This window comes from Octopus bimaculoides, chromosome 1 (genome assembly GCF_001194135.2).
Source record: "Octopus bimaculoides isolate UCB-OBI-ISO-001 chromosome 1, ASM119413v2, whole genome shotgun sequence".
In the NCBI taxonomy this organism is placed as follows: Eukaryota; Metazoa; Mollusca; class Cephalopoda; order Octopoda; family Octopodidae; genus Octopus; species Octopus bimaculoides.
The window spans coordinates 187191032-187210436 of NC_068981.1; the positions used below are offsets into that span (position 1 = coordinate 187191032).

General features: G+C 37.5%; 1 protein-coding gene across 1 annotated transcript in view; it reads right to left on the reverse strand.

Moving 5' to 3' along the window:
• Positions 1-14281, reverse strand: part of LOC106883859 (mannose-1-phosphate guanyltransferase beta) — a 28151-nt gene extending 13870 nt beyond the window's left edge. The window contains exons 1-4 of the mRNA XM_014934997.2: positions 14028-14281; positions 4246-4387; positions 3045-3125; positions 651-699 (exon numbers count right to left, since the gene is read on the reverse strand). Coding sequence (XP_014790483.1) covers positions 651-699; positions 3045-3125; positions 4246-4374 — 259 coding nt within the window. The 5' untranslated portion in view covers positions 4375-4387; positions 14028-14281. The remainder of the gene's footprint in view (positions 1-650; positions 700-3044; positions 3126-4245; positions 4388-14027) is intronic.
• Between the last annotated feature and the right edge of the window lie 5124 nt (positions 14282-19405).

The following is a 19405-nucleotide window of genomic DNA, read 5'->3' on the forward strand; positions in this document are numbered from 1 at the left end:
ATATATATATATATATATATATAAAACAAATAATAAATGAGTATATGCATATATACATACAGGTATATGCATACCTATGTCTACCTGTATATATAGGTGTATATCTGGGTACAGGACATTGCAAACAAAACGTAGACAAGAAAATAATAATAACCAGAGTACAGAAAACACACAAGCCACATAGAGAACATTTTCCTTCATCAGCTACCCCCATTTTAACACCGGCGTTTCGAAGAGATACACATGTGTGCATGCCTTTGTGTCTGTGTTTGTCCCCCACCACTGCTTGACAATCACTGTTGATGTGTTAATGTCTCAGTAACTTGTCAGTTCAGCAAAAGAGACCAACAGAATAAGTACCAGGCTTTTAAAAAAAAAAAAAAACAGGTATTGGGGTTGGCTTGTTCAACTAAATTTCTTCAAGGCAGTGGCCCAGCATGGTCGCAGTCAAATGACTGAAACAAGTAAGAGATAAAAGATTATATCTACATTTATTCTATTTTCTTCACAAAGTTTCCCAAAACTGATCTTATAAAACAACAGCAGTAAAGCAGAATAAAAACTAATTGATTTACATTAATCAATAAAACTCTTTATTTTAATAAAACTGTATAAAATTCATGAAGATTATATAAACTGCTCATATTCACCTGTTCCTAATGGTTCCTTCTCTTGTGATATAGTGATTCGAATATCCATCTATGAGAAGATAATGTAGATTTTAAAGATGAACAAAGCAAAATGGTTAAGAGTCATCAAAATCAACCCTTTAGCATTCAGATCACTCTTTCAAATGTAATGCTTATTTATCTGTCTATTTATCTGTAATAATCATACACAATTTCATAGTTTTGAGATTTAGATTATGTGATTGTTTAGTTTTAATATGATATTGTAGAGCAGGTGTGAGAGGCCAGATTAGGTTGGTTTGAAGAGAAGCAAGATAGAATAATTTGGCCGAATGTGACTAGTTTAAATGCTAAAGGGTTAAACTTGCAAATAAAAACCATCAAGGAGTGGCTTCGAGGGTCTCTTTTTAATTGATGTGAATAAAACTTGATTAATCGAATAATGAGATTCGTATATCATTTGAAAGGATAAAAGATTAAATATTTTAAAGACTAACTAATGAGAAAAAAAAATTTATTTGCATCATCATCATCATCATCGTTTAACGTCCGCTTTCCATGCTAGCATGGTTTGGACGATTTGACTGAGGACTGGTGAAACCGGATGGCTACACCAGGCTCCAATCTGATCTGGCAGAGTTTCTACAGCTGGATGCCCTTCCTAACGCCAACCACTCAGAGTGTAGTGGGTGCTTTTACGTGTCACCCGCACGAAGACCAGTCAGGCGGTACTGGCAACGGCCACGCTCAAATGGTATATTTTATGTGCCACCCACACAAGAGCCAATCCAGGGGCACTGGCAACGAGCTCGCTCGAAAATCCTTACACATGTCATGGGCACAAGTGCCAGAAAGGCGACGCTGGGCACAGGTGCCATCCCGATTCCGCTTTCGCTTGCCCCAATAAGTCTTCGCAAACTGAGTTTCGTGTCCAATGAAGGAGACGACGTTGGCATGGGTGCCAGTCATTGAATTAAGGAAACTAATTAGGATTCCTCGGATAAAATCTGTAAATAAGTATTGTGAGTCACAGAGCTGCTTCAATGCTTTCCCTTACACCGATGCAGGCATGGCTTGCGATAAGAAGCTTGCTTTTCAATCACATGGTTCAGGGTTCAGTTCCATTGCATGGCACCTTGGGCAAGTGTCTTTCTTCTATAGCCTTGTGAGTGAATTTGGTAGAGAGAAACTGAAAGAAGTCCTGTGCAGGTATGTGTGTATGGATGTGTTTACATTCCTGTAACTTAGCAGTTCAGCAAAAGAGACTGAAAGCATAAGTACCATCCTGCATGGCCGTAGCCTAATGGCCAAAACAAGTAAAAAGATAAAAGATAACAGTAGAAAGTCATCATCATCGTCGTTTAATATCCGTTTTCCATGCTGGCATGGGTAGAATGGTTTGACTGAGGTCTGGAGAGCCAGCAGCTGCACCAGGCCCCAATCTGATCTGGCAATGTTTCTACAGTTGAGTGTCCTTCCTAACGCCAACCACTCCGAGAGTGTAGTGGGTGCTTTTTATGTACCACCAGCACAGGAGCCAGTCAGGTGGGCCTGGCATTGATCACGTTCGGATAGTGCTTTTTCTGTGCTACCAGCATGCGGGCTAGCCAGGGGGTACTGGCATCAGCCATGTGCGGATGATACTTTTTAAACGCCACCGGAACAAGAGCCAGTCAGGGGTTACTGGCAACGATCATGTTCGGATGGTGCTTTTTAGTTGGAAAGTAGACTAATCAATAATAGCAATTAGCATTCTAAAAAGAAGGAACCCATATTGTGACAGTTGCTGTTGCTGTCACAACAGGGTTTCTATGGCTGCATGCCCTTCCTAATGCCAGCCACTTTACAGAATGTACTGGGTGCTTCTTTCATGGTACTGGTACCAGTGAAGCAGTTCAGCAAATAACTTGCAAGACAAGACACCCTCAACTCAGCTGAGTGTGAGTGTGAGGCGTAAGGAGCTAAACAAAACTTTTAGAATTACACGAAAGTCAAATCCATCCCATGATCTGGGAACTGACTCGTAGGAGGATGAACAATAGATATTCTTTCAAAATTATGGCTTGAGACCCTGACAGACAATAGAGGAGTCAAGATTGCTGATGAAATGGGATGTGTGACAGGACCATCACCAGGTCCAATGATGAGGAACTTCTCACATGTCATAGACTATAATGATGATGATAATGTTGAAGGCAGTGATGACAATGATAACGAGGAGGAGGAAGAGGAGAAGGAGGAAATATATTCCCAGCTCAAATCTGGATTCATATGTCTTCTGCATTCCTAGCAATGGCATTAATGCCTGCCATTGCTAGGTATTCATTAATGTACAACAAGTGAATCCAAAAATCTTAATTCTCAACAATAATAATAATAATGATAATAATAAACAAAATGCCATATGTTACTTACCACTTTTTCTAAATGTCTTAACTCATCTTCCATTTGATCAGCTCTGTAACTAACAGCCAAAATTATGTGTCTTACACCAGCCTGAAATGGTCAAAATGAAAATAAAGATTTCAAAAACAAGGAATTAAAAAATACTTGCTTCCATCGAGCAAGCCTATTGTATGCCATCTTTACTTTTGCACCAGCAGTCAAAAATTGTTATAAATTAAGGTTTTTTTTTCAGGTTTTTAACTGTATATATATATATATATATATATATATGTTCTTTTTACTTGTTTCAGTCATTTGACTGCAGCCATGCTGGAGCACCACATTTAGTTCAATAAATCAAACCCAGGACAAACACAGACACATCAATACATGCATATATATATATATATACTTTAAATAAAACCCTTGATTCAATAACTGAAAAGTTCCTGGCTTTGTGTGAAAGAAAATACAAGGAGATTAGTTAATTATGATTTTATTCAACATATTATCCTCTCAGATTCACACAATTATTGCAGTCATCTTTCAGTTTTTCTAAGCCCTGTAAAAGAATTCAGAAGTTTGGGCCTTCAACCAGGCCTTTCATGAAACCCTCAAAGCCAGGAACTTTTCAGCACCTTCTCATTGGTAGACAGAAGTGAGAAAATAAAGGGAAGTAATGAATTTAAGCAGATGTTTGGAGTTCAACCAAAACATTTCTCCCTTACACACATCTATTCATTTAGCTCTATGATAAAATATTTGAATTTTTTTCCCATCAACCTTGCATCAAACTAATTCACATTTGCACACTTTATTAACTGATTTTTCACCCCCTGACCCCAACTAGGGTCCTGAGACCCATCCGGTAAATGAATAAAGGGGCAGACGATAGACATCATCACAGCATACACAACACACACACAGTGCACACGCAAACACAAGCACATGCAATCCACACACATATACACACAACACAGTATGTACACACAGTACACAAGCACATGCAATCCACACACATATACACACAAACAGTGTGCACACACAGTACACACGCAATCCATGCACACATATATACACAGTGTGCACACACTCATACACACACAGCACACAAACACACTGTGCATGTACACATACACACACACAGTACACCACACGAACACACACACTGTGCATGTACACATACACACACACAGTACACCACACGAACACACACACACACACTACTTACCTCAACAAGAGCTTCAATTTGATGGAGCAGCATTGGTTTGTTTCCAAACTCAACTAAAGGTTTCGGATGGCTTAATGTAAGGGGCCGAAGCCTGGTGCCATAACCTCCGACAAGTATAAGGGCCTTCATTGCTGCAAGGGATCTGAAACAGCAAAGAAACTGCAATTACACAAGGTTTACTTACAACCATGTTCGTAAATAGACATGCCTTGTTTCACCTCTATACACATATACATTGCCCAAGCACATGGTCTTGGGTTCAATTCCACTGCATGGCACCTTGGATATGTGTCTGCTATTACAGCCCCGAGCTGACTGAGGCCTTGTGAGTGGAACTGGTTGTCAGAAACTGTCTTTCAATTTGTTGTTCAACCTTGGGTTTCGAACCTTGGAATGTCATAAAATTTGTCTATCAATTCGGTGTTCAACCATTACAAAAATTATCATTCACACGTGGTAGTGTGTGAATATTTACTCACTCACAACCACTTGTAGGCTTTATCAATAACTCAGTCTTTAACCAAATTAAATGATGTTTACATTTTTAGATTGGTCACATCATAAGCTACATTTCTAGTTAAAAAACTTGAATGGTTCAGTAGAAAAAAGGCTTGAGTCAAATATGTGAGGTCACAAATAGGAGAATAACGCCTGAAATTGACTTTGAGTCCAAATATTTTTTCTTTTTAAATAAATCTATATTTTATTTTAGCTTATATGATAGATCTCAACAACAGGAATCTATCCATGTTAGTTATATGCTTGTTCTGTACATTTCCAGGTGTAATAACTTAAGAATATTAATATGCATGTATTTTCATTGTAATATATTTATATCTCTTTTACTTGTTTCAGTCATTTGACTGTGGCCATGCTGGAGCACCGCCTTTAGTCGAGAAATTCGACCCCAGGACTTATTCTTTGTAAGCCTAGTACTTATTCTATCGGTCTCTTTTTGCCGAACCGCCAAGTTACGGGGACGCAAACACTCCAACATCGGTCGTCAAGCGAAGCTGGGGGGACAAACACAGACACACAAACATATACACACATACATATATATACATATATACAACGGGCTTCTTTCAGTTTCCGTCTACCAAATCCACTCACAAGGCTTTGGTCGGCCCGAGGCTATAGTAGAATACACCTGCCCAAGGTGCCACGCAGTGGGACTGAACCCGGAACCATGTGGTTGGTAAGCAAGCTACTTACCACACAGCCACTCCTGCGCCTATATATACGTATATATAATGTGTACCTGTATATGTGTGTGTTGGGTGGGAGAGTATATGCATGTTTGTGTCTTCTTGTCTTGACATGATGTAGTTGTTGTAAACCAATGTCACTCATTTAGAATATTCTGTGGAAGCATATCTGGCGATGGGAAAATATTCCCTTATTTGGAAACAGGTAGGGTTTGACAACAATATCTGGCTGTAGAAAATCTGCCTCAATAAATTCTGTCTGACCCAAGCAAGAATGGAAAAGTGGATATTAAGATGATGATGATATTGTCAACCAGGTCTTTTTATTTATTTATCTACTCTTTTACTTGTTTCAGTCATTTGACTGTGGCCATGCTGGAGCACCGCCTTTAGTCGAGCAAATCGACCCCAGGACTTATTCTTTGTAAGCCTAGTACTTATTCTATCAGTCTCTTTTGCTGAACCGCTAAGTTATGGGGACGTAAACACACCAGCATCGGTTGTCAAGCGATGTTGGAGGGACAAACACAGACACACAAACATATACACACACATACATATATACGACAGGCTTCTTTCAGTTTCCATCTACCAAATCCACTTACAAGGCTTTGATCGGCCCGAGGCTATAGTAGAAGACACTTGCCCAAGGTGCCATGCAGTGGGAATGAACCCGGAACCATGTGGTTGGTAAGCAAGCTACTTACCACACAGCCACTCCTAATTTTCCAAAGACATTAGAACGTGATGTGGCTGCTATGTCTAGTATATTGGACAACCGCATAAAAGCTCTATCGTTAGCTTAATAATCAAACCAACAAAATGTGTGTAAGATTGGTGACCTGAACAACCACCACCACCACCACCACATATATTAATCGGCTGACTTAACAAATAAACCATGACAGGTTTTACATCTAACAAAAAAATAACATACAGGACACATCAACAGTAAAGCAGAAATGTAAAAAAAAATAAATAAATAAAGCAAATAAGTAAATCAAAACTGAAGTATAGTAAAATAAAAAATCTTTTTGGTTATGTTTCAATGAAAATATTTAGAATTAGGATTGACTTAGCTGGCATCTATTGTGACAACTCCCAATAAGGTTGACTATGCCAAATAGTTTACTGAACTTAAACTTATTTAAAAAAAAGGTTTTATAGCATAGGACCAACAACCTGCTTTTGAATGTTTGTTTGTTTGACCCTTTAGCATTCAGATTACTCTGTCAAATGTAATCCTTATTTATTCACATCATTTGGAATTAATCATGCGTTATCTTGTAGCTTCAAGATTTCAGTGATGTAATTGTTTAATTTTAGAATGACTTTGTAAGGTAGGTATGAGAGATTCAGTGGCAACTCTGGCATTTGGGCTGCTCGGGCTTAGCCCAAGTATAAATTTAGGAAAGTGAACGTGTATTTACAAGCTGATTTAATCTCTGCCAACACTGACTTCAAGTATGTAATTGCAGCCAATAACTCGGGCTCCTTTTATTGAACCTGGTCGCAGTTCATTTATTTTTGTTCAGTGTCTGGTGGTCATCTTAGAGATGCCCTGTGTCAGAAAACATCATTCGTAGCAGACGTTCTCTTGACTTCATTCACACATGCCTGACTCAGTCTCAGAAGTCACAGCTTGAGTTGTTATCTATAATCGTAAAAATTATAAGTAATTCAAATTCAATGTTTTCTTGAAACAATAAATTTCTATAGAGATTAGGATTTAAATTCCAATCTATGAAAAGTTTCCGTTCTACAATATTCTTAAAGGAATGAAAAATTATCCAGCAACTTGGGCTAATACAAACAAGCCTGGTAAGTGTAAAAGATTAACTGGCATCTCTTGTCAAGAGTACAGGCGACAGTCAGATTGCTGATGTTTGTTGTGCATTCCGCTGTCGTTATTTGATTGCTGTTATTCTGTGCATCTATGTGTAAAGATCAGTTGTGTTTTGAAGGGTTGCTTTATTTTTGCCCTTAACGTAGAAATGGAGAAAGACATAGTGCTAAATATAAAAGATAAGCCATTTGGAGCTAGAAATATTGCAGAAAAACATGAAATTCTTTGAGCAGGCATGTGTCTTATGTAAAATTTGTTACATTGATGGCCTGGGGTAGCCTTTGGAGAGATTGGATCTGGCCAGTTTGAATCTAAAATAGGTAGAATATTTGGGCCAGATATGGCCAGTTTAAATAAGAATGGACTACCCCTTCTCCTTGGGGTTCAAAGTCATGCAAGCTGTATGAAGACCTCAGCCATAGAAACCATGCCAAAGTAGACACTGGGGCACAATGTAGTACTTGGGACTATTGGATCTTGAGAAACTGTTAAACCTATACCAGCAGGGAACATGGATGTTAAATGGCAATAATGACCTAGATGACACAACTAAGTGAAGCCATAGCTGTGAGGGTTAAAGATTTAACTGGTATTCATGGTGATAGCTTTCTTATAAGAAGACTGACTGTACTAAACAGGTTTTCTGAACTTGAACTTGTTTAAAAAAGAAAATTTTATTACAAAGTGTCAATAACCTGCTCTTGCATAATGCTTGTTTGTTTAGAGAAGGATAGACCAAGTGAAGTCATGGGTGTGAAGGTAAAGAACGAATTAAGAGCAGGCATAGCTATCTGGGTACAAAGTTCACTTAATAACTGCATGGCTCTGGGTACAACTGCAGTACCTTGGGTGAGTGTTTATAATTTTTTTACAATAGTCTTAGGTTGACAAATACATCAAAGTAGAATCTGGTAAATGGAAACTGTGTAGAAGCCTACAGTATGTATGTATGTATGTAATTATCCAGTTTATTTCAAGATTTCTTGCCAATAAAGAAAGGACTGGTTTTTAACCTAGATCCAAGACTCCTCCATTGGGATTTCAACATCAACAACAGGGTATTTTTGTATGAATGAATGAATGCATGTATGTATGTATGTACGTACGTACGTATGTATGTATGTACGTATGTGCATGCAGATTTGTATGTTTTATGTATGTATTCTCATGCATACACTTGCATATCTAGACATGCTCATATCTATTTAAACGGTATGTATCATCATCATCATCATAATCAATTTAAGATCTACTTTTCCATGCTTGCACAAGTCATACAAAGTTTGTTGATATAGTTTCTACAGTTGGATGCTCTTCCTGGGTCGAACCTCACCTGTTTCCAAATAAGGTGATATTTTCCATTACTCAGGATATATTTTTAAAAAGATTACAAGCAAAAGACACTATTTCTATGCCAGTGATGTTTGTTTATTATTAGTCAAAGAGACACACACGTATATATAATCATCATTTAATGTTTGTATTCCATGCTGGTATGGATTGGACAGTTTGACAGAATTCAGCAGGTCCAAGAACAGCATGGTGCTCTAGTGTCTGTTTTAACATGATTTCTACAGCTGTATGCCCTTCCTAACACCAACCACTCCAAGAGTGTAGTGGGCGCTTTTTATATGCCATAATATCCTAGATGAATGTTGGATATAGAATTTAACAGACTCGTGAGACTCTAAAGCGCACTCTCAACAACTTCTACTGACCTGTCGTCTCAACCAATATGCTACTCTTTATAAGAGTTTGGCTAGTCCATTCTTCCAGTCCCCAGGGGTGTCAATGACTCTCACCACAACACATACATTACACACACACACTTATATGACAGGCTTCTTCTCAATTTCCATCTTCCAAATTCATTTTCAAAGCTTTAATTGGTCCAGGGTTATACCTGAAGACAACAGAAGCAGAAACTAAACGGTTGCAAAACAAACTCCTAAATCACACAGCCATACTTGTACCAAAGCATGTATATTATTTACTAATGTATTTGTGAAAAGGACGGACTGCATGGCAACTTTTAGTTTGCTCAATTGAAAGGAGTGTCCTCTAGGGCAAAATTCCTCATCTTTAAAATGTGGTCTGAGTAGACCCAAATGAAATCAGGTTATAATACTAGTATTATATATTTTGCCACATGTTTGCCAAGGATATAAACCACAACAAGAAACCAGTGTACTTCAAACAAAATCAACCAAGTTATGAACACTTCCTTGCCACTCCCAGTCACGACGCAGCGAACCAATGATTAATCCATTAGAATTACACACCCACACATACGACAGGTTAACTTTTTGTCCAGCAGATAAAAGAAAATTATGGGCTGGGCTATGTCATTAGTAATTAAGCAAAAATAACAGGTCATGTTTGTAGACCATACAATAAATATGTGTTTCTATTATTTTATTATTTTAAAAAGATTAAATATTACATAACTTCCATTTTTCCATGCTTGCATGGGTCAGATGGAGTTTGCTGATGCCAATTTTCTATTATTGGATGCCCTATCCTTCACCTGTTTCCAAGCAAGGTAATATTTTCCCATGGCCAGATGTGTTTATTATGAAAGATTGGAAACAAAAGACATTGCTTGTGTGACAATGCTGCTTATTTTACAAGCATCATATGATGGTTATGACTGCAAAAATCTACCCATTTGATCCATGTAAGTAAGTAAAAGAAGACATTGAAATGATAATGGATGACATTTTTCTTCCTCAAAGGACCATTTTACTCAACATGCTGCTTTCATTATACAAATTAAACAATTCCTTTTAGTAAAAGCAAATTCAATGAAATTCAATTATAACCTTTAACCCTTTTGTTACCATATTTCTGTTGAGATACTGTGTTTCTTTCAATTAATTAAAAATATAACAAAGAATTTAGTAGAATAACTTCGTTTTCATTAAGTTACAGTTAGGAACATAAATTTTGGCTAAGATTTTAATTCAGGACTTTTGAAAACAAGACATTTGTACAACAGAGTCAGAGGTGATTTCTGGCGGGGCTAGCAACAAAGGTGTTTTTCTCTCAGAGTGAAGGGCAGAATGTATGATGTGTGTTAGAAGTGCAATGGTGCATGGTTGTGCGACATGGGTCTTGAATGCAGAGAAGAGTGGAAAGAAATGAGGCTAGCATATTCTGTTGGATGCAGTGCTGGCTTATAGAGATAAAATTAGTGGGGGTGCTATTTCAGAAAATTTTTAGTCATTGTTTTAATATTGTGTTAAAGGAAGCAAACATATAGAGAAAATTTATACATAAAACTTAATCGGTTCACATTTTAGCCACTGCCAGGTAGTGAATTTGTTCACTTGTTTTTCAAAAATACCCCCTAAATAACAAAATAAGGGAGGAAAATGTGCCCTATTTTTCAAATCCTGGCAGCAACACTGTAGCTGAAAGCAGGATAATAATCTAATTCTACACTTTATCACATTCAAGAATATAAACACATTTTTAAGCACAACACACATGGAGTCAAAAAGAAACACTACCGTTCACCAGCACACTGGGGTTGGCACTGTGTGAATGACAGTGCTCTCTCTCCCTAGCGTGAAGCTTCCTATCTTGGACATGTGAGCATGCACACAACCGCCAAACACTGCGTCGCTGGAACTGTGAAGTGCACAGTTCTATACAAGGATTTTTGCATTTTTTTCAATAAACTAGGGGATGGCTACTGACATTAAGCTTAAGGATTATAATGTACAAGTATAAAGAAAGAATTAAAGAAAAAAAGGACTCTTTATATTGCATTTTATCGATAATATCGAGTGGAAATAAGGGGTGCTGCAGTTCCGCAGTGCCTATATACGAGCTGCCACTGGTTGGATGTGCAACATAAGTGTACATGAACAACGAAATACAAATATGGTGAGAAAAAAACTGGACATAAAAAGAACCAAATGTAGTGTGCATGATAGATGACTGCACTGGTATGGAGCTGTGATGTGTATGAATGAAGAGAGCTGCATAAAGAAGTGCCAATCACTTAATATGGATGGCGCTTGCAGAAGAGGGAGACTGAGGAAAACATGGAATGAAGTGATTAAGATTGATCTCAAGACTCTGAACCTCATGGAGGTGATGACAAAGGATCAAAACGACTGATGAGAAGCAGTATTTGAGAAGACTGGCACATCTCGTTAAAAGAGGAACTTTAAAAGACAATGATAATAATCAACCGAAAGGCTATATAGTAGAAGACACTTGCTTAAGGTGTTATGCTGTGATATAGAACCTGAAACTAGGTGGTTGTGAAGTGAACTTCTTTCCCAGCTGACATTGGCTGGATGGGTCACCACTGTTTGAGTCAGAACATATTTAAGGGTGCTGATCAGTGGTTCTCAACTGGGGTCCATATGGCCCTTGCAAGTCTGTATAAAATTTTGATAAAATTTATCTGCAATAAATTGGTTATACTTCTACAATACAATACAAAATATGTTAATTTTTTTTTATACAATTCTTTATAATATTCAAGTATAAAAATATAAAAGGATTTTTTTAAACATCAAATGGCTATGAGGGTCCATCCATGTAAAACAGAAATCAAAAGGGTCTACAGGCAAAAAAAAAAAAACTTAGTCTTTTCAAAGTTTACCTTGAGACCTCTTGATTCTAGATTTAGCTTCCACGCCTGGAATTTTGTTACTAATTCTGCTATAGATTCAACTATGAGAACTATATGACCAGTATACCGGAGTAATTGTGGACAGCCAGTCTTAAACTTTTCTATGATATATAGGAGAGAACCAAGCCTTGACGAACACCTTGTAAACTCTATTTAGTTGAAGAAAGTTATGCTGAAGCCCATCATATAAGTACATGTGTGTATGTGTATCTATGTTTATGAGAACCACTGATCAAGATAGGTGGAAGATTGCATCTCAATGACGAGTTCTGTTTTTGATGTTTTGTGTAGAAATGTGTTTTCGTAAGTTTTTATTAAAACTGCTTGAGAAAACGTGGAGACATTGTTTACATTTTCCAGTGAACAAAAGTTTGGTAATTTCAGTGGCTTCATTGGTTTTGATATGTAAAGACAAGTGGAATGAAACAAGCTTATTCTGATAACAAGGTCTAATGACAGGAAAAAAACCATTCATTCTTGCTTCGCTAAGCCTTGTCTAATACACTGCAAGCATATAAATCATCGTCATTTAACTGTGTTCCATGCTGGCATGGGCGGGGTGGTTTGACAGACAGAATATAACTAATCTGAGGGTTGCGATAGTCTCTAATGTTTCCTTGGGTAAAATATCTATGGCTGGCTGCTGTCCCTAATACCAGCCACTTGACAGTGTACTGGGTGATTTTTTTCATGGCACCAGCACTTGGTCACGAAGTAACTCACAAGACAAGACCTCTAGACGATCGTGGTGCAAAACAGAGTACCAAGATTAACAGAGACTAAAACAGGATATGGCTACCCGAGCAGGAAAGGAAGAAAGGCTGGTAGAGATGAGGTGTCACTGTGTACACACGTCATACAAGGTAACTAGAGAGAGAATAGGGGCTGAGAATCAAATTGAGGATGGCTGGGTGGGTAGATAGACCCACAAGAATAAAGAGGGATACGTATTGTATTCGATTAATCTGTCAAATAGTTTGCCCCCAAGTAATTAGCTATAAAGTTAAATATTTAGCACACACATATACATGTATGGCTACACTTTTCAAGAAATAAACCAATTACCAAGTAATAGTCGACCAAAAGATTTTCAGATTTGACCTGGGACTAAACAACTACAACTAGTCCCTGATATCCACGTAGATGAAAAAAAAAATAATAAAACCAATAAAGCAGATGGTGACGTATAGATTTTTGTAGGACACTGACTGACAAATTAACAGAATTAACTTTGGGGGCAGATGTTTAAGTTAATTTTTGTCGATCCCAGGATAAAAGACGAAGTAGAGCTCAGTATGATTTGAACACAGAACATAAAAATAAAGAGATAAGTATAGATTTTTTTTTTTGTTTAAATCGACAGCAAAATCTGGAAATAAAAGGCCAAATAGTAACATACTGGCTTTTAGCTCAACTAAAATATTATTTCAGTGTTGTATTTGCTTGGCAAATTACTCGTGAATTGAAAGTGAAACAATCACATCATCGTAAAATTATATGAGCCAATTATAAAATTAGAATAGATGGAGATGCAAAACTGAAATGTTGAAAACTTTTGTCGCACTTCTGCAATTTGTCACTGAAAAGTGATGCAATGGCATTGTGTCAATGATCTGCCCGAAAAGTGCAGCAAAACTTTTTCACAATGTATATTATAGGATACTATTATGAAATACAAACAAGAGCGAATCTTCGAATGATTAACATGACGCACCTAAGAAATAATTAAGGCAAAGGAAAACTCAAATTCAACAAAGCTTAAAAGAAATTTATCCATTAATTATGAATCGAACCCCGAACGAGTACATAGAAAATACAAAGGAAGAGAGTGAGAAATAATATCTCTTAGATCTAAACTGGAAAGAGTTATTGTTGTAATATAATAATGATTGCTAATGAGGCGTGGGTCCTGTTGATATGGTTGTTAAGAGGGCCGGGCTACAAAGCCGGCAATTAGTAAAATAAATACGCATACAACTACATTTAGATTTAATATATTTCACCATTTAAATAGATAATTTTGTAAGAGGATCAATAAATAAATATATATTATAGATGAGTAAATATAAAGCAATACCTTTGATATTGTGAGCACCAGTTAGTTCTGTGTATAAAGAGTGGAGGAAATGGTTTTGCAGCAGTCTGCCACGAGTAACATCACAACGAGGCTGAATAAACTTTCCTATCAACATGGACCGACGTTTATCACTTGGCAACTAAATTACGCGTTTATTTCTTGTGGGGATTTCTTTTTTTTAATGTTTTGTTTATTTTATACTACAGTTTCTAAACTGTGCTGTTTGTTATGGATTTCAGCGAACCAATATCTGGTTTACAGCATATCTAACAGTAAGAATAGCAAGGGAACTATCAGTACCTTGATGGGAGGGACTTTATTCTCGTAAAGGACTTCGCTCGTTGAGCACCGGATCTTTTTTACTGATATTTACATCGGCGAAAACAGAAGCATTTACAAATACACGTACATTCATACATATATATGCGCAGCAGAGGTACCCGACAATATCCACTTATTACAGCGAAGTAACATAATACAGTAAAGACTAAATTTGAGTGTTTCGTTACTATTTTCACCATATCATGTTACCCACTTGGAGATCTTTGTCAAATCATACATACATCTATACATATAACAGCAAAGTGTATTTAGGAAGAAATTTTGCTGTTTCTGCGAGGTCTTGTTGCCATTTAGAAATCATTCTTAATACATAAAGCAGTAGGCTAATGATTTGAGAACGATATGGCTGCTATCAAATCTAACTACCTCGTTGGGACCCCCACATAGGTTATACGTATGGCATGCTTTCGATAAAACGGTAGGATATGATTTTTAGGGAGATTTGGCAGTTATTTCTACCAGGCCTAGCTAGCCATTAAAGTGTTTCATTGACAAAAAGATTTTCAATACGGTGGGTAATAGTTAATACAGCTATGCTAAGAAATAACGTAACACAAGATTACTTGAGAACAAACCTTTCAGACATAGAACAATATAAACAGTGGAACTAAAGTTACAATAAGGTCTGATACAAAAATTAAGGGCGACAAAGTTGTCTGTATCTCTAACTCTAAATGTAAGCTAAATCAGATATTGGTTTAGTCAACAAGTACCGTATCAAATGGCATATTATAAAACGCATTTTTTTTTACCAAAAGAAAATGTCAAATGGCTAGTCCCCTTCCCCAAAAATTTTCAAGGCCTTGTGCCTAGAGTAGAAATAATTATATTGGTCCCAGTACTTGGTTGATATTTTGTTTTATCAAGTCCATAAGGACAAAAGGCAAAGTTGACTATGGCTGCATTTGAACTCATTTTGTAAAAAAGCTGGGAAGATACTACTAAACATTTTCGACCAATTTGCATATAATCCCACTACTTTCTGATCAAATTCCCCATCCTTAGCCACTCTTATATCTCTCACACTATTCCCTCTCCATACTGGTATTTCCCTTGTTCATCACTCACTATTTTCACCTCTGCTCCCATCTTTCATCATCTGTTACTCTCCACTTACACTCTTAAGAAAGTATCCACTCTCTTATCCCATCCCATCACTCATTGTCTCTATCCTCTCTCTTGTACCTTGAGAGTCTGCTGTAGCATTCCATCATTAGCTTCCTTTATCTCTTTTGCACATCTGTGCTTGTCCCTCTGTCATTGTTTCGCCTTTCAACACCAGGCAGAAAGCCACCCACCTCCACCTTCCCCTCTCATATACTCCCCTCTTAGTAGTGGGAGCTTTTTCTTTTTTCTGTCTTGCATGTTTATGCAATGTAATAAAAACACACCAGCACTGTAGAGTGGCTGGCGTTTGGAAGGGCATTCAGCTTCAGAAGCCATGCCAAAGAAGACAATGGACCTTGCTAGATCCAGTCAAATCATCATTCGTGATCAGAGTTGTTCAAAAACCAAAGTACTACTGTATATATATATATATATATATATATATATATATATGTATTCTTTTATTCTTTCTTTTACTTGTTTCAGTCATTTGAATGTGGCGAAGCTGTTGCACCGCCTTTAGTTGACCAAATCGACCCCAGGACTTATTCTTTGTAAACCTAGTACTTATTCTATTGATCTCCTTTGCTGAACCACTAGCTAAGGGGACATAAACACACCAACATCAGTTGTCAAGTGATGGTGGTGGTGGGGGGACAAATACAGACGCACAAATACATACATACATACACACACACATACATACATACACACACACATACATTGTTATATACATATATATACCAGGCATGGTCACAGGAATTTTTCAAAGGGAGGGCACAAGGTCAGAAGGGAATACAATTCCAGGAGAAAAGGGCTTAATAACATTATTTAGAAGGGCACAGTTCTTTTCTTGAGCGGGGCACATGCCCAAGAAGATGTGGTATGAGGTCATGAAATATATTGTCTTTAGTTGTTGAGTCTCATGGAGGAGACTGACAAGGGATGGAGACCTCTGGCAGTTTACTGTGCTTGAGAAGACACATCAACCTAAGTGAAATTATGACCATGCCCAGTGCCGGTAACACATAAAAGGCATCCAGTATATTCTCTAGTGTGGTTGGCATTATGAAGAGCACCCAGCCATAGTTGGCACTCCATCGCTTACGACATCGAGGGTTCCAGTTGATCCGATCAACGGAACAGCCTGCTCGTGAAATTGACGTGCAAGTGGCTGAGCACTCCACAGACACGTGTACCCTTAACGTAGTTCTCGAGGATATTCAGCGTGACAAGGCTGACCCTTTGAATTACAGGCACAACAGAAACAAGGAGTAAGAGTGAGAGAAAGTTGTGGTGAAAGAATACAGCAGGGTTCACCACCATCCTCTGCCGGAACCTCGTGGAGCTTTAGGTGTTTTCGCTCAATAAACACTCACAACGCCCGGTCTGGGAATCGAAACCGTGAGTCCATTGCCCTAACTACTGGGCCATTGCGCCTCCACCCAATCATAGAAACTATGTTAAAACAGATTTGAGCCTGGTGCAGCTCTCCAGCTTACAAGTTCCAGTCAAACTGTCTAACCCATGCCAGCATGGAAAATGGATGCTAAATGATGATGATATGAACCTGAACAATTATTTTATAATTGTTAAATATTTTCTTAGTGAGAATTTGTCATTTCCTCAAAATTGCAAAGATGGAAATAATTTGACTCTCTCCGAAGAGCTTTGGCTTAAAAATCAATGGTCGACATAACCATGTGTATGTGCGTGTGAGAGGAAGGGGCAGAAGTGATATGGGAACAAGAAAATGTGTACGTGACAGAGAAATATGATGAGATCAAGAAAATGACATAGCAAATAAAGGGAGGGAGAAGTTTTTCTTACTACCACTCCACATTCCTCCTACTCTCTCGACTCCTACCACTTTCAACTGTCATTACACAGGCAAAAAGCCAAGTTCAAACTTATATAAGTAGTAAGATAAACAGTGGAGAATTGGTTAGATAGAATGCTTATTTGTTTTGGCTACTCAAATCCCACTAAGGTCAGCTTTGCCTTTCATCCTTCTGAGATCAATAAAGTGTTAATCCAGGTAGAGGATTGGTAGAATTGTTGGAGCATTAGAGGAGACTGTTTTGTGATAGCTCACATTGTGCTTGGGAGTACCTCAGTTAATGCTCAGTTAGGCAGTGGGAACAGATAAGCCTACAACCAGCATAAATAGGCTGGTAACAGTATACTGAGATTTCATATACCAGTAAATCAAAAGTGACTGTGTATATGTGTGTATAAACAGTTTGGCTGCTTGTTTCTCTGGAGACTGTCAGAATGATGTGGACACCTCTGATGAAAACCCAATAAGGTTTGAAAATCGATTAAGGTTGTTCTTCATTTTCTCAGTCTGCAGAGAAGTAGCTAAAATTTGCCGTTTATAATTATACCACACGTTACATATTTATTATATCATACCTTGATACTATAGGGACTAGGATCCCTGTTGACAGGCCACTGGTATTTACAGAGTGTTAAACACTTTCAGTATGCAAATTAGGGACCCCTTCATAGAGTAACTGCTGCATTTGTTCAGTATATAAACAGTTTGACTGCTTGTTTCTCTGGCGATTGTCAGAATGATGTGGAAGCCTCTGATGAAAACCCAATAAGGCTTGAAAATGATTAAGGTTGTTCATTTTTTTTTCAGTCTGCAGAGAAATAGCTAAAATTTGCCCTGTTTATAATAATACCATGTTACGCACACACACACACATATATATATATGTATATATACCTAGACTTACTGTTAACAAAAGTTAGGGTGCATGGAGTTCAGCTATTCCCTAAATGAAAAAGTGCATTAAATACTACAAAACATACACATAGGATAGACACCAGAACCCTAACACTTCATCAGTTATCGACCGAAAAATATTAATACCTAGTTTCATGCCTTTAATGATACGATTAGGGACTTCATATATCGGTGGTACCCACTAAATTTGCAGAATATTAGAGCTTGAGCAAACAAAATCATACAGGGTTGACTTACAAAAGTAAACAACAGTAATTTGAAACAATAGACGAAGACCATAAATAAATAAATAAATATAGCTTTGGGGCCAAACACGAGAATGATGGATAAATGCCTGGGAGAAATTATTATATATATATATATATATATATATATACACACACATCATCATCATCATCTAGAGTAGAAAATAATATTAGACTATTTTCTATAGTCAATATATGCTGAAGGCTCATAATTCAAGTTTCACTAAACAAACTTATTCAACCAGAGGTGAAAATTTTCCTTTTAATGTTTTAGTATCATTGTTTTCTACTGCGGGATGCTTTTCCTGTTGCCAATCCCTCACCTGTTTGTAAGCAAGGTATTTTGCCCCTTGGCCAGATATGTTCCACAGGAAATGAAGAACTCAGTTTGTATGATGGTAGTGCTCATCATCATCATACTCAGTTACAATTAATGCACAATGTCACCAAAAGGAGACAAAAATGCACACACACAACAGGCTTCTTTCAGTTTCCCTCTACCAAATCCACTCATAAGGCTTTGTTTGACCCAAGACTACTGTAGAAGACACTTTCCCAATGTGCCATGCATTGGGATTGAATCTGAATCCTTCAGACTGTGGATTAAAAGGTGGCGAGTTGGCAGAAAAGTTAGCACGCCGGGAGAAATGCTTAGAGGTATTTCGTCTGCTGCTACATTCGGAGTTCAAATTCCGCCAAGGCCAACTTTGCCTTTCATCTTTTCGGGGTCAATAAATTAAGTACCAGTTACGTACTGGGGTCAATGTAATCGACTTAATCCCTTTGTCTGTCCTTGTGGGAAATAAAGAAATAAGACTGTGGAACAAACTTCTTAACTACACAGCCATGTTTGTTTAGATAAGAAAAATGTGAAGCTTCATTTTAAATAAAATATTAAAACATACAAAAAGACTATTTGAAAAACAGGG